The 17,568-nt window shown below is 35.1% G+C and overlaps 1 protein-coding gene across 2 annotated transcripts in view; it reads right to left on the minus strand.

The window, feature by feature from the left end:
* Positions 1–17,568, minus strand: part of ds (dachsous cadherin-related 1) — a 477,707-nt gene that overhangs the window by 19,104 nt on the left and 441,035 nt on the right. For both annotated transcript variants that reach the window (XM_074133009.1, XM_074133010.1), the window contains 2 exons: positions 9,522–9,800; positions 5,912–6,135 (listed from right to left, as the gene is read on the minus strand). In XM_074133009.1, the coding sequence (XP_073989110.1) occupies positions 5,912–6,135; positions 9,522–9,800 (503 nt within the window). The remainder of the gene's footprint in view (positions 1–5,911; positions 6,136–9,521; positions 9,801–17,568) is intronic.

Here is a 17,568-nt window from a genome sequence, read left to right on the forward strand (position 1 = left end):
CTGCAGAGTTTGAAGGACTAACTAAAGAAAAATGACTAAATTTACTGGTGCCTGCCGGACTGATAGTCAGTCAGAGCATTCGTCCTTTTTAGATAGAGGAGGCCTTATTTCAGATTGACAACGCGGTCTTCTATAAGCATTTTATTTGAACTTACAAGGAGATATGCATGCTTAGCGGTTTAAAAAAAACCTGCGTTGATAAAATTTTATTTTGGGGATATACTGAGCTTAAAAAAAGAGAAGAAATTCGAATGAACCCGAGAATGGCCGAGATGAAAGTAGTTCGATAGATGGATTTTGAAACCAAATCTCGGTCAATTCTTATCATGTTGCACTCAATTTGTTAGGAGCTCTGAATACTGTTTCGATTGCTTCGTCCCCTGGTCAATCCGGGATTCCGGGTAACGAACTTGCTGATGAAACAGCAAAGGAAGGAGCTGCATTGATTACAATGACTCCTCAGCCCATTATCCCTGTATCCTATCGACGTTGTAGAACAGTTAGGAGCAGTGGATTTTGAAGGAACATCTGAAACATGGTGGAGATCCCAAGCTGACTGCCGTCAGGCTAAGAAAATTCCTTGGCCTGTCAAAAAAGGATATGGTTGGTTTTAGCAGGTCCCAGATCCGCCAGTTGGTTCAGGTGTTGGGTGGAGATGCGAATTTAGCGTACCATCTTTTCAAATGCGGCCTTACCCAGTCGCCAATTTGCGCTGGCTGTGGTGAGTCCAATGAGACTGTGCGGCACTCTATAGAAGTGTGTCTCGTTTATTCTAAAACCAGATTCCTCATCTTCGGGAGGTTAAATGTTTCCTTACCGGAGATTGTGGCAACTGGTAATCTTGTCAAACTTTCTAGGTTTATTCAGTGCACTGGGCGATTGAGTCGCCATGCTCCCTAGTGTCCTGTTACCACTTTATTGGTTTATAGTACTGCTATCCGGAAACTCTTAGCCGGATTTGTTGTTTTAAAGCCCCGGTATCTCTTATGAGATGAGTGGTGGGCGGGGAACAATGGGCATTTTGGGGATTGCCTGCGTTCCTTCTCCTTTTTGGTGGAACCGCCCGTCTAAAGCAATCTAAATGGATTTTGAAGCCAACTAGGAAAATTCTCTGTATATTTTCAGTAATGGCATCTTGTTCATTTATAAATTAGTTTATTTGAAATACGAAGAAATAGTAAATACTGGGACTTATAAATTTCGTTTGTGATTATACTTATATTAGCAACTCGGCAGACCGATTCTATTCATGTTGATAGGTGCTTAAATGTTTTTTTGGTACAATGTATTCTTTTTCTGGATAAATGCATTATTATTATTTTTTTTTTTATGATTTAAGGCGCGTCAACATCTAAGGTTATTGGCGCCCGGAGTTTTTTTTTCAGTGCACTGCCGGCCTCCGGACAGTGTTCTCTCGTTACAGACAACACTGTCCATCACCGGACAGTGAGCTGTAAGAAGCTCCTAGGAAGAGAAAATCTAAGGGTCAGCTGCTGGATTCGAACCCGCAGGCTTGTCCATGGGACATATTTTTCTGTCCCATCCCATCCCATCCCATGGCAATTTATGCCTGTCCCATCCCATCCCATCCCACGGGATTCCCATTATAATATTAATATGGAATACAGTTCAAATAAAATTATTAAATTTATGAAAGATTACGTTTAGTGTCTACTAAATAGGACTACATGTACAAAGAGACATGCAAAATGACAAAATTTATTAACTTTAACACTCAAAAGTATAATCTAAGTATGACAATTTAGTATCATTCTGACACTCTCATTCTATTTCTGAGTCGCTCTGCTCATTCAGCACACTATCAATTTCCTATCAATTTTGTTGCACTTACGCAACTGCAAATTTCAGCCTAAATTTATTTTACAATATCAAGTATCGACTACCATGGGAAATACAAATGTTTGCTGTCCCATCCCATCCCATGGGACGTTTCCCATGGGAATAACATTCCTATGGACAACACTACGAACCCGGGACCTCCGCATGGGAGTCCAGTATGCTAACCTCATAGCTAATCCCTTCCCTATTATTATTATATTATTACTGGGACTTTCCCTACAGTATTATTGGATTTTGATACGATTTCCAATATTTCGTTTTAGAGTAACAAGGTGTAAGATAAACATTACGAATTTACCGCCAAATTTTTATACATTTTTTGTTTTTTTTCAGTTAAAAGGTTGCTTTTTTGAATGGGTTACCAATATATATAGATATATATTACATTTTCTTATTTTTTGCAAATATAAACCTGAATCTGTTCATATAAAATATATTTATAATGTCGAATTTAACATAACAATAAAATAAAAAGAAGGATACTTCTTATTTAATGGATTTGGATAGGAAGAGAAGAAGAAATGAGAAGAAAAGAATAAATAAATAATATAAGGGAAGAGATTATATATATTATTACACAAATTCACATACAAATGGACAAACATAGATAGTCGTTATTCTTTTGCTTCTGAGTTTGTTTGAAGTTAAATATATTTATTGGTAAGAAGAAGTAGAGAAAAGAAAATGGAGATAAGCTAACAAAGAGAAGGTTTTGGTAAAAGTCTGGTAAAATGTAAAAAGAAGACCACGATCAGTACGGACATCTTCTCTTTCAAAATTCCTCTCTCTTATATACAGGACTAAACATAATACAGTTATAGTGACACTGCAACTGATAAAGAGAATGTATACCTGTTTCTCTTACTGACTTTACATTTTATTTTTTATTCTTTATTTCTTCCTTTTTTTGGGGCTTTTATTTATTTATTTTTTCTTATAGGAATTTTTGGCGAGTCGCATAAATTTTGTCCTTTCTGTCAGGTGTGATTCTGTACGAATGGTCAAGCGAGTGCACCACTATTTCTCTTTGTAGGTTTCTTTTTTTATTGTCTTTTGTTATTGTGTTTATGAATGTTTTTGTTTGTTGTTTTTTAAATTCTTGTAAGTAACCTTGCTCTCTAAAAGCTAATTTAAATTTTAAACAATTCTATCAAAAATTTTTTAATTTCTCATATTGAATTAGAAGGGTGGTCTTTATTTTATTTATTTTCAGTAGAAAATTCATGAACAGATCTCCTTGAGTTCAACAAGTGATTTTATTCATTTTTTAAAAGAAAATGGGTGCATACGAGGTGTGTTCAAAAAGTAACGGGAATTTTTAAATTTCGCGGGTTTGGAGAGTCTGATTGTAAAATTATTTTTTTTATTATGTTGGTACACATGCCCCTGAAGTACGATAAAATTTTCAGTAATATTCATTGTTTACTTCTTAAGTGGCAGCCGTTAAGGTTAGACGTGTTTTTCGAGCTTGGCGATTTTTGTTTGTTAAAAAAAATGGATCAAAGAATTTGTATTAAATTTTGCGTAGAAAATGAAATAAAGTGTAATAAAGTGTGTGAAATGTTAATAAAGGCATATGGTGAGTCTGCTATGAGTAAAACAAGGATTTACGAGTGGTATAAGCGTTTCCAAGATGGCCGCGAAAACGTTGAAGATGACGAACGACCTGGACGTCCAAGCACATCAACAACCGATGAAAACGTGAAAAAAGTGAAAGAAATGGTTATGAACGATCGCCGAATCACAATCAGAGAAGTCGCTGATGATGTTGCCATATCAATTGGCTCATGCCATGAAATTTTTTCAGATGTTTTGGGTATGAAACGTGTGGCAGCAAAATTTGTTCCAAAATTGTTGAATTTCGAACAAAAACAGCGGAGAATGGAAGTTGCTCAAGAGTCACTCAATGAAGTCGACAACGATGCGGATCTACTGAAACGTGTTATAACAGGTGACGAAACATGGGTATACGGATATGATGTCGAAACTAAGGCTCAATCGTCCCAGTGGAGGCATTCTGGATCGCCAAGACCGAAAAAGGCTCGACAAGTGCGGTCGAATGTGAAGGTTATGCTCACTGTGTTCTTCGATTTTAATGGCATAGTGCATCATGAATTCTTGCCACAAGGTCAAACAATCAATAAGGAGTACTACCTACAAGTTCAACGCCGTTTGCGTGAAGCAATCCGAATAAAACGCCCGGATTTGTGGCAAAAAAAATTCATGGATTTTGCACCACGATAATGCACCTGCTCACACTTCATTGCTTGTTCGTGAATTTTTGGCCAAAAACAAAACTTTAACGATGCCCCCCCAGCCTCCATATTCGCCAGACATGGCTCCATGTGACTTTTTTCTATTTCCAAACATAAAGAGAACATTAAAAGGCCGTCGTTTTACAAGCATAGATGACATTAAAAGCGAATCGCTGAAAGAGCTGAAAGCTATCACAAAGATCGAGTTTCAGAAGTGTTTCGAGGATTGGAAAAAGCGCTGGCACAAGTGTATTGTATGCGAAGGGGACTACTTTGAAGGCGACAATATTAATGTAGATGAATAAATAAATATTTTTTTCAAAAAACGAAAATTCCCGTTACTTTTTGAACACACCTCGTATACTCAAAATTCCAAAATATGAAAAATCATGTTATACGTTTTACATCATTAACATGTAGGGTAAAGTCGGATGAGATGGCCAATCGGGAGAGATGGCCAACAGCCGAAATTTAACCGAAATGTCGTCCGACAGCGCTGCGTGACCTCTCCAGTGATGAACCTTCATGTCTGACTACAGTGTGTTCATTTTGGTCTGCGTCAAAGCGTTATTAATTATCTCAGAGAATAAAAACATTATCGTCTCAACAAAAAATTTTATGATAGTTGCATATTGCGTGCTGCAGCGAATATATGTCGAAATTTTAGTGTGGTTTTCTACATATTAGGTAAGTACAGTATACATTAATGAATCCTAACCTCTAAAATGGTTAAAAATTATGCGTTGTTTTGTTTATCATGATGGATCATGATACAGGGTTCAACAGGAAATTAACAGAAAAATCCTTAGGAAATGTTTTGTATAGTTTAACATTAGCTGGCTGATAAGAGCTCTATTTTGATTTTGGAGCGAAAGTATTAGATCTTAAAAGAATCCAATTTCTGGTAACGAAGGGTGGTGTGGATGTTTCACTCAGTATTTTTGCTACCACAAATCTAATTAAAGCCTCAGGATTTAGCTCAGCAAGTTATTGATCCTGCAGATTTGATCTATAAAAATCCAGATCTCTTTCCCCTTAAGCTAGATTACGCTATTCAAAGCACCTCTGGGGGCACTTATAATCATCCCACATGAAGACAAAAACATCAACTAGTCCAGGATGAAAATCTAGTCCCAGATCAGACCATCTAAGTCTCACAAACGGACAAATCTAATGATAATCTTAAAAGGAGAAACAGCCTTAGCCCCTTACACCGTCAATCTATTGTGTCCAAAGAGCATAAACTTAATCCTAAACAATTCATTCACAAAATGAAGAGGTTTTGTTTCCTCTTCCGACGCCTCATGAACTGCAGAAGTATTTGCTCAATTTCCCAACCAGGTAGCCTCGTGAGAGATTCGTGACAGACTCCACTATATCTCACAACCAGACGGGCCTGAATAATTTGGACTTTTGATAGCCCATCATCCAAATAGATGAACACTGCGATACCTTAATTACTTATAATTTTAGTAGGCCCTCTATTTAAAAAATGTTTGAAAGATAAAAAACACATCCTTCAAATCACGACCAATAATTGTTTAGCTTTTTATTTATTAATTTTAAAATTCTAATAACTGAATAATAATAATGTATTATACGTTTAAATTCTATTATTTATATTAAATATTGTATGTATGTGCTTTTTAAATTCGAGACGTTTTATATTCGATAAAATATGCAGTAATTTGGCCGTAGAAAAAGTAAATAACAAAAGCTAGTTTTGTAAAAAATAAAATAGGACAAATAAAAAGGTATTTAAAATATTAAAAACAGAGTAAAGATGGCGAACCAACCTTGAAATTAAGACTAGAACTAGAGAAAGTAGGTCGATGGTCATATAATGCCAACACTTCTACACTAAGAGTTCGAACACTTTGTCTAGGCGGAGTTCCTGAATCTGTGGCAGCAACAGTCACTCGGTAGATATCCTTTTCGCCAGCCTCAAGTACAACTCTTGTCCTTAGTACACCTGATACAGGATCCACGGAGAATACTCGCCAGCCTTCGCCTTCTCGACCTAAATTGAATAAAAAAAAACCATGTTATTTATTTATTTTTATTGCAAGAATTATTAAATGTCTGTTTTCTTAAAATAATGTATCATTTCACTTCAATTGAAGAAACATCTTTACCATCAGTATGTAAGCTTTAAATAGTTTCAATTACTACAAAATCCTCAAGATATTTCCATCAATATTTCATTATAGATCTAATTCTGGGACGGATAAGTACATCTGGATGCGCCGAAAGTAACTTTTTAGTTACTCGCAGACCGAGAAGTATGGGAAATACTCAGGCTATAATTAGCAGGTGCGCAAAAAAAGTAATACTGAAAGATATCAAAAGGATGAAGAAAGAAATCACTTTTCAACTTATGTAAAAATAAAATAGAGCAATTTAAAAAGCATAAAATAATGAAGGAGAACTGAGCACTAAGTATGAAATATATCGCCTATCTTACCGAACAAAGATAAAAGAAACTGCGAATAACTTGGAAAATGAAAAACGCAACATTCCCGGTGAATTATTAAATTATAAATAAAATAAAACATAATCCCGACTGCATTTTCAGGATTCTTATCGAACAAATATTCTCTCCGCCTCCAAAGGAGTAGTATTTGAAACGTCAGATAAGAGAAAACAATGACAGCAAGGCCTAAATTTAATGCTTAAGAATAAATATAAACATAAACGTTGTGCGTGAATTCTGAACCCCTGATGATGGCAAAGAGGATAAATTAAATCCAAATTTAAGGGCAAAAAAAATGTAAGCCCATTCTCAAAAAGGAGAAATCTAGGATACCCTGTTGACAAGAGAATGAAGAATGTGGATACATTTCGGAGAGAACCTAGAGGAAAATGGAGCAATTGTTATCTCTGGACATTGGCTCCTATGAAGTTGTATTAGTGGGTACAACAGAATCGCCCCACCAAGGAGCAGAAGAGACGACTCGGAGGCGAGCGTTATCTATTAACGTAAAAGGATAGTCTGATTAAGCGGATGGGTCTGGAGGGTGAGCTCTAAAGCCGGGGAGCCACAATAGATCCATAGGGGTCGTGGTGGCGCAGGCCTTGAGGCCACCCTAATTTAATCTAATCTAACGTAAAAGGACATAAAAACTGGAAATATAAGTAAACTATTTATCTACCACTGCAGTATTCTTCTCACATTATTCTTTTATTTTCTGTAACTCTCTCTGAACGCAACAAAAAAAATGTGCCATTAAATTATGTATTTTGTAACTTTGGGAAAACTACAAACATCTAATGTAAACACAATTTTGACAATTAGGTATTTTGTAACTTTGGGAAATCTACAAACATCTTAATGTAAACACAATTCCGACAATTAGGTACTTTGTAACTTTGGGAAATCTACAAACATCTAATGTAAACACAATTCCGACAATTAGGTACTTTGTAACTTTGGGAAATCTACAAACATCTTAATGTAAACACAATTCCGACAATTAGGTACTTTGTAACTTTGGGAAATCTACAAACATCCTAATGTAAACACAATTCCGACAATTAGGTGCTTTGTAACTTTGGGAAATCTACAAACATCTAATGTAAACACAATTCCGACAATGAGGTACTTTGTAACTTTAGGAAATCTACAATTATCTAATGTAAACACAATTCCGACAATTAGATATTAAGGGCATTATTCTTCTTGGAATAAGGACACCTTAACCCACTTCCAGCTGTAATGCACGTAATTAATAAACAACGAATTACCTACTTTTGAAATTCAAGGCGTAATTGGTACTCATAAAACTATCACCAATAAAATAAAATGCAATAACACCTAGTATAATATTTTTAAATTAATTAATTTCTTATCACCATTTCAAAGTACTAATAAAACATTAATTTAAAAGTATAATTAAAGTAAATCATATAAGGTGATCAAAAATATATGATGTGTCCCTGGTTTAAGGACAATAGCTAAGAAATAAACCTTGTGTGTTTTTATATATAAATCGCCCACTGCTACGAGAACTTTCAGTTACATAATCAATATTAAATGTAGTGTTTATTTTATGCTAATTAATGAGACAAAATGTATGTAACTGTGAGAGAATTTATATTTTTATTATTGATTTTATATGTTACAAAATTTATCGAGTGAAAGCCGATGCAAAATAATAATAAAAGTAAATAAATAAAATAAAATTTGATAAAGGTAAAAATAGAACTAAAAGTGTACTGATGAAAGGTTAACAGTACTGTTCATGTTTTAAAGATGTTTTTTAATTTTATGATATTGCAAAGCTGAGACTTACAGATTTGTAATAGGAAATGGTGAAACTTGTACTAACTGAAGACAATTCTAAGTCTCCAGTTTTTGAAACAATCCAAGATATGATTAAAATTTATCGGATAAATAATAGAGGTTTTTTAAGGCTAGGATGGTGGGGCTGCAAATTACCGCTTAGTAAAACTGCGAAAAGAAAAACTGTTTCAGAAATACGAATCCGATCGCTTTTCACAATAAAACTCACTATTTGTGTGGGAACCTGAGGAAGGATCTCCATCGAAAAAATTACTTGATTTCAACAAACCGAAGAGGCAATGGAAGTGGAAACAATTACTTCACATCGACTAGCCCGCTTAAGTGTTCAGAATTAGGGGGATACTGAATGTAAGAAATGTTAGTAGAGGAAACTAAAGTAGGTTTTAGAAAATTTCAACATCCTCACGTCCAATCAAAGTCGGATAGTGAGCCATACACATGCTCTCCTATGAAGAGCATCTGCAGCGATCTGAAGTTTGTGAAGAATATCAAACAGAACCAGTACGTTCATTGATCTGATCGCTCTGAGAAGACTGAAATATTTTTCGATTTAAGTTTACAGGATGGATTAGAGCTGTGTGGTTCAACCAAACGCACCAATCTCTAAAGAATTCAATGTCTACTGTCTAAAATACTTGGATCCACAATCAAAGCTCCTTTTTACGTCTCTCACCGTAATGTACAACCTGATCTTAACATGCCTTTTATCACCCAAGTCGCCAAAAAACACGATACAGGAAACTCCATTTCAACCTGCAATCTCACGTAAATTCTCTAGCTCAAAATATCTTTCTTCTAGAACTTTTCCTGATAACCCGGACAAGACGTCTTAAAAGAAAGAGACCTCTCGATCTCCTCTCCAGTAAAGAGATTGGACAAATAGTCTAATGTTTTGGAATGTGATTTCTTTACTCGTTTGCGTCTACTAATCAGTGCTATCATTGTTACTTATAGCCGCCAATGCGCTGATTGCAGCTCAAATAAACGAGAGAAAAACAAGTTTTCAGAATAAACCTTCCTAATAGATGATGACATCATTCTACAAAATATTATGATTTAAAAAGGTGAACATTAGAAGTGGACAAATAATAAATAATATTTACCTTTAAGAATGGAATATGTGACAGTGGCGTTTGGACCATTATCTCGATCGACGGCTCTAACTTTGACCACTTCCGTGCCAGGAGGTTGTTCTTCTCTAATGCTGACTACATCCTCTTGAGGATCAACTATTTCTGGTGGGTTATCATTTACATCGGTAACTATTATTCTTACAGATACTCTTGCTGTCCGTGAGGGTACCCCACGATCTCTAGCTTCAGCTACTAGTTCATAAACTGATCTAGTTTCTCTATCCAACATTTCCCTTGTTGTTATCTCTCCTGAAAACAAAAAAAATACAAGATTTATGTAGAAAATTATAGATTAACTTGAATTTAATTTATTTATTTTTTCCTTTATTCTTAAATTCGCAACTGCGTAACACATAAATGCAACAAGTAAATATGATAGCGTATAGTACATCATAAATGCGAAATATAGAACAAAAAATAAAATAAAAATAAAGTAATATATAAAGTAAAAACAAAATAAAATAATAAATAAATAAGTAAATAAAATAAAATCACAGGAAGGGCTTGAATGAGGGCCATCCAACGATGACCATCATAAGTCGGTTAAAATAAAATACCGAATGGATTGAATGCGAAGGATGACCATTTTAAAGTTCGACCAGGTGATCGCGAGGCCGTCGGCGCCTCAGTCTGCGAGGAGGATTTTACGGAAGGTTAATGCAGGACAGGTTGCTGATTAAGGTGATTATGATGTTGGTAAAGTTTGGAGTGGAATTTGATGTAGCGGGGCCAGGGAAAGGTCAGAAACAAATGGGATTCGCAGGTCGGTGTGGATGGTATGGTTGCTCACGTAGAAGGGTGCATCAGTTATGGTTTAAAGGATTTTTGACTGGAGGGTTTGGATTCTGTTTAGGTTCGAATGTTTAGCTGTTCCGAACAGTTCAAGTCCGTAAGTCCAGACATGAGCGAGTAGGGCTGAGTATAGTCGTCTCTTGTTTGTAAGAGTCAGTTTTGACCGTTTGTCAAGTAGTCTCTTGAGCATTCGATATCATTGGTTTAGTTCAAGTACGTATGTGGATTCCACGTGAGTCGCTTGTCAAGGTATATTCCAAGATAACAAACGGTATCCGCTACAGGAATCGGAATGTGATTCAGATATACTGGAGGGAATATTTTCCTGTTGAGAGGGAAGGATATGCAGCAGGATTTACAATTGAAAAATTGAATTCACAAACAGAAATACAAAATTATATTCCCAAAAAGGAAAAAGTGTTATTTAATTCTTGCCCGCGCAAAATGAACAAAATATAACATTTACATTATTTTCAGAAGTGGCCTCCCCTAAAGAAAATACCTAGTTCTTTAAATTGTTGTGAAAATTCGAAAGATCAGACGATGGCCATTTCAAAATATAAGGCAATCGAAAAAATCACTGAAGAGCACTTGCTTACTAAATGAAACACTACAATAATTTTATACTTGTTTTTAAATTTTAGACTCTATTTTGTGCACTATCTTGGGCTCTACATAGACAAGCGACTCACGGTGGAACTCACACACTAGACTTAAAAGACAAGCAATGACAAAACGTACAAAACTGCTCTACACACTACTTGGACGACGCTCTAAATTGCCCATTGAACTCAAACGCTTAATATACAGCACTATCCTCAAACCTATGTGGACTTACGGACTAGAGCTGTGAGGTTCAGCCAAACCTACAAACCTACGGACTGTACAGATATTTCAGTCAAAACTCCCCCGAAAGAGAGTTGACGCTCTTTTCTACGGTGACTAACCTCACTCTTCACAGCGACCTTTCCCTTCACAGATTCCCTTCATAGACCAACACGCCAAGACGAAATACCAAAAGTTCCATACTACTCTCTCTACTTGCTCAAATCCTCTTGTATAGTCTCTCGCCTCCTCTGACATCCCTAATACTCCTCGCCGACTGAATCGCCAGTGGCCCCGCGACTTCCTTATAGTCTGAAGACCTAAATCTCTCCTCTCTCCTACTCATATTCTCCTCCTCACATTCTCCTCTCTCCTATAGAGAGTGCTACCGCTGGGTAGTTTCTCTCCTACTGCTCTTCCCGCATCAGTTCATCTCATTCACCTCCTATTTACTTATTGTATATATTTATACAGATTGTAAATTACAAAATAAAATTAAGACTTTATTTTGAAAGGATAAAAAAAGGTAAAAATTAACGTGTTTTCACACTATTTTTTGTTAATCGTGTTTTACTGTTACCACGATTTCTGAAGTCACATTAACATAGCAGACACGCCCTGTGTTATAACGTAAGTAAAAAAAAAAAAATATCTATTGAAAACAATTAAAAAATTCCTGATATGAAATATTATTTTTTTAGTAATTATACTAATTGTTCTTAGGCGCCACGTTCGGGCCAAGAAGTTAGAGGCGTGAACCGTAAAGTTGAGATATATTGGGGTACTACGTTCCAATCACTGTAATGGTCTAAGCCTTGTATTTTATTTAATATTAGTATGAAAAATTAAGTAAACTTAAATTAAGTACACAAAAAATTAGCTATCCGTCTCCGTTTACGATACACACGTTTAGACCTAAAGCTTGCCCAAAATAATCTTTTTTTACATACAGTTGTTTGCTTTATAGAGCCAGCGGGGTTAAATGGTTAAAAGCGCAGTTAGCCAGGATGCAGAGAGTTGGAAGTGCAGCTTGAAGGTTAGCTGAACCGGAAGCCGTGATTCAATATTCGGCAGGTGTAGCAACACTAGATTGAGATATATAGGAAGTCCCACATTATAAGCTAAATGTTCGGCTTATTAATTCTAAAAGATTATCTATACTTAATAATAAAAAACAAAAGAAATTTAATATTTTTTTTTAAAAATAAAAGAAATTAAAATTAAAAAAATGAATTTGAAGCCGACGCCTACCAAAACTTACAGAAAATATAACGATTATCACACTAATTGACATGTCACTTGAATTGAATGTGACAGATATGCTATATTTAAAGAGAATATAATATTTAAAAAAAATACATTTTATTATAAACATATTTAATAAAGTGTAGGAAATGAGTTGTGAAGTGTTGTGCGCATGTGTCATAAGAAAGGTGTGTCACACAAGTGTAACCTTGATGCAATAAATGTACGCCTTAATACCCTTCATTATTGTGTTGATTTCTATATTAATTATTCCTTTATATTGTATATTGGAAGTTTTTTATTCAATATTATAACCATATATTTCAACTTTAGATGGTACAGAATCTTTTTAGTAAATTTATGGAGATAAGGTAGCCAAATTTTGCACGTTTCTAATGAGTTATTCAAAGACGATCTTTTCTTTGTTTTCAGGAAACTGCAACGTCCCCAGTTATTCCTCAAAAGTAGTTTTCAAAAATATTTACTCTTCACTAACCTGTTCAATGATAATTTTAGAAACTTTCAGGACTAGAGTTTCATCGAATTGCCTTTAAACTTCGCATATTATTCACATACCTGAATACGTATAATTTTTATTAAAAATATTTCAGAAAACAATGTATTTCTTTAGATTTGTTCCAAGATTTCAAAGTCAGTCAAAGCAACAGCGATGTTAACTGTACCGATCACAGCAGTGAACTCCATTTCTGACATTTAATTTAGTTCATTTTCCGTCTCTCTCTTTCTTCTTTTTCACATTTGATTAAATTGAATTTTTCGTTTTTTTAAATCTTTTATTGAATTTACAACTGCAACAAGATTGTTGCAACAAGTAAATGTGGTACATGATTAAAAAAAATAATAACGTGAAAATATAAGATTGGAGAAGTCATCCAGCAGTGCCATTCCATTATCTTGGACATATATAAGCACTTATGATAGTAGATCGTGAGGCAATCTTCTCTTCAATCTTCTTGGAGGATCCGCCTGGTATTGCAGAAGAGGTTTAGGATGAGCTGCTGTAGAGGAATATGAAATTTGAGAAAACGAGTGTTAGCAAGATCTGAATGAAAGGGATTTTGAGGTCATTATGGACAGTGAGGTTAGATACATAGAACGAAGCGTTAAGAAGTTTTCGAAGTATTTTTGACTGTAATGTCTAGAGGCGTTGTGAGTTGGAACGCTTTTTCGATCCCCATACTTCGATGCCGTATGAGCAAATAGGTCACAGTAATAGCTAGGTATAAGAGTCTTTTGTTATCTAGGTTGAGTTTAGATCGTTTGTCAAGTAGTCTGGCGAGAAGTTTTGTAGCGTCGGTTAGTTTCTTATCTCTTCAGTCTAGTATGGGGGATTCCATGTCAACCGTTTGTCTAGGTACAGTCCAAGGTAGCTTACTTTGTCCACAGTTGGTACAGAAGTTTGGATCATGAAGATGGGAGTTAGGATTTTCCGTCTGAGAGTAAATACTATATATTTTGATTTCGTAACATTAGTTTTGATTCGCCATTTGATAAACCAGTCCTGTAAGTGGTTGATGTGTGCTTGTGGAGCTCGTGTAGTGATTAAATTGAATTAAATATAAAATTGTATCTTATATCTCGATGAAATGGAAAGAAAATTATTAAGTTATTTACTGTTTATTTTATTGAATATTTTGTATCTTTTAATATATATTTAAGCAGTGTTCTCAAACTGACGGCTTTGCCATTGGTTAATTTATTTTGGTTATATATATGACTTCTAAATAAAATAGTAATAATAATAGGTTTGCACCTACTAGAGGTTTTTTTCCCTAAAATGTGGAGAATTTGAAGATTACATCTGTTAAGTGGTCTAGAAGGATCTAGAAGACAATTAGACATTTATAATGGTGCTAGTTGTAGTAATTAGAAAACATTTAAGGGTATAGATTTTTGAAATTCAATTTTGTGACGTACAGGGTACACCTGAAGTAACTAAGTAGCAATCCTGCCAATCACTCAACAGATAGTCGTCCTTAATAGCTATTCTTAATATAATTAACTAGAATTATATAGCTTTTATTTATTTATATTTCGCTTCCTGCTTACTTCATATAAAAGTTGACTTCGTAAATTTGAAGAATTCTGAACTTACAGATTCAAAAATATTGACAAAGAGAGAAAATAACAATTATCACATCGGTAGAAACAAAATTGTAGCAATTCATAATATTAAAACTGTACTTATATTTGAATTAAATTCGAAATAAAGATAAAAAGATAGATTAACTGCATTTAAAGCAGAAGAAGAAAAAAAAGTTTTACAGAAAAAAAAAAGGTGACACAACTTCAGGAGAGAAGATTACAAGAATCTTTGTTAGCTGGTAAGGAGGTGTTACAGCCGCAAGAATTGCAGGCCTTCAGGAATGTTGCAGATGAGAACTTCTTAATGTCCTCTCCACAATGAGCCACAAAACATGGTGAATTCATTTATTATTGAATAAAAATGGGTACGAAAATTATTCTGCCGCAGATTTTTATCTTTAATTAAATCAAATTTAAATAATTATTAATTTATTGTAAATAAATATGTCTTCTAATTGTATTATATAATTTTTTGTTTATTTTATTTATTCTTTTAGAGCGCGTAAAAGATTACCTTGCAATAAGTAAGAAGGGAATCGAAAAAATTCTTTAAATAAGTGGGCACCTCAAAAATCATAAAGAATTACCAATTCATCGCGACATAGTCCTGTATCTATACAAACAATCAAGACAATTCATATTTATTTAAACATTCATACATTAAAAGATACATTAAGTTAGCTCAATAGTTGTAATTTTATATCCGATTACAGTTTAGTGTCTAAAACTGTAACATAGTCACTTTTACCTTTCATATTCATCAGTACATGGCATATTTAATAGCATATCATTTTGTCGTTCGCGCTCACTACACTGATTTAGAATGAAATAAAAAGTGTTAGCACATATTGATAAGTACGTTGACATTCTTTCAAAAATCTTGTACGCCTGAACGCCAAAGAAAAATTGAGATTAAGATGTTTCTTTTGTTTACAACACAAATTTGACAAATGAGTGACACAAAATTACAAACGTTTTTACAAAAGTTTTTTGTTTCTTCTGAAAGATCAGTGTTAAAAAAAAAAAAAAAAAACTTATGAGCTTATTAACCAGTTAATCTTGGAATTTAGTTTTTACCCCCCCCCCCCAAAAAAAACAGTGTGCGGAATTAAAATCAGACAATGACGTGTATTCACGTCGAACGCAGGGCAAAACAACCAAAAGTTTACAATAGTCGTAATAATCATTGCAGTGCACTTTTTCTGCAATCTCTTTGGGGCATGAGATTACATAGCATTCTGTGCTCATTCAAAAAATCTTGCACCGCTTCACGTATGCATTGCTCCTAGTTAACTAGGGACGCAAGAGCTTTTACAAGGAAGAAAAGAGCTTTGAATTCTGTATAAAATGAAATAATGCTCGTACTGAGGTCTGAATCTTTATCTAAGGTAAAAACGGGTATTGCACAAGGGTTGAGAGCTTCTATTTGTGTGAGGTACGAGGGTCGTTTGAAAAGTCCGTGCTAAAATAAAAACTACTTAATTTTTTGGGGTAAACCATTTTTATTTTTCAACATAGTCTCCTTTTAGGCTTATACACTTCGTCCAACGCTGCTCTAGTTTGTTGATCCCTTCCGAATAATAGGATTTGTCCAAGTCTGAAAAATAGCCATTCGTTTCTGCAATCACCTCCTCGTTTGAATAAAATCTTTTTCCCGCCAGCCATTTCTTCATATTGGGGAACAAATAGTAGTCCGAGGGAGCCAAGTCTGGAGAATAGGGGGGATGTGAAACGAGTTGGAACCCTATTGCCATTAATTTTGCGACCACAACTGCTGAGGAGTTGTCGTGATGGAAAAGGACTTTTTTGTGGGCCAATCGTGGGCGTTTTTCTTGCAACTCGGTTTTCAAACGGTCCAATAACGAGGAATAATATGCACCTGTAATAGTTTTACCCTTTTCCAGATAGTCGATGAGGATTATTCCTTCCGAATCCCAAAAGACAGTCGCTATAATCTTTCCGGCCGAAGGAACGGTCTTCGCCTTTTTTGGCGCAGATTCCCCTTTGGTAACCCATTGTTTAGATTGTTCTTTGGTCTCAGGAGTGTAGTGATGTATTCATGTTTCATCCACAGTGACGAAACGACGCTTAAAGTCCTGCGGATTCTTCTGTAACAGCTGCAAACCGTCCTTGCAACACTTCACACGATTTCATTTTTGGTCAAGCGTGAGCAATCGCGGCACCCATCTTGCGGATAGCTTTGTCATGTCCAAATGTTGATGCAAAATATTATGTACCCGTTCATTCGAGATGCCCAGAGCACTAGCAATCTCACGCACCTTCACTCTTCTGTCATCCATCACCATATCATGGATTTTATCAATGATTTCTGGATTAGTAACCTCAACAGGGCGTCCAGAACGTTCAGCGTCACTTGTGCCCATATGGCCACTCCGAAAATTTTGAAACCACTTATAAACTGTTCTAATCGAAGGTGCAGAGTCACCATAATGTTTATCAAGCTTCTCTTTAGTCTCCTGAGGCGTTTTGCCTTTCATAAAGTAGTGTTTAATCAACACACGAAATTCTTTTTCGTCCATTTTTTGAAAATCACTCGACTTCCTCGATTCAAACGAATGCCAAACACAAAGAAATAGACCGATCTGGCTGAAACTTGGTGTGTGTTCTTCCAAGAGATGCTACTAACTAAACATAACCTCGATACGCGCCAGTGGTGCTATCTCTCTGACTTTGCACGAACTTTTCAAACGACCCTCGTAATTCCCAATCTCTAATGCGGAGACCAAACATGTACCAACCACTCATCATTTGGCTGGCTCTCACCGCAGTTCTATTGGTAAGATAAAGGAAACATCCCATCAAATAATATTCTTATTGTATTTTATTAAAATTTCGAGTTAATGGCAATTTTATATTTTTTCACAACGAGTATACCCGTCGAACGCACCGTAATAGAGATTTGGTTTTGAAGTGTATACACATCAAACACACTTAAGTAACAGGTTAAAGAAAAGCTATCATTAAATAACACTTCAGGTATTGAAACCATTCATTCGAAAAACCTTGGACAAAGTTCATTGAACTAAAA

This window comes from Rhodnius prolixus, unplaced genomic scaffold (genome assembly GCF_049639745.1).
Source record: "Rhodnius prolixus isolate KJV_2025 unplaced genomic scaffold, Rpr scaffold_10, whole genome shotgun sequence".
NCBI classification, from domain to species: Eukaryota; Metazoa; Arthropoda; class Insecta; order Hemiptera; family Reduviidae; genus Rhodnius; species Rhodnius prolixus.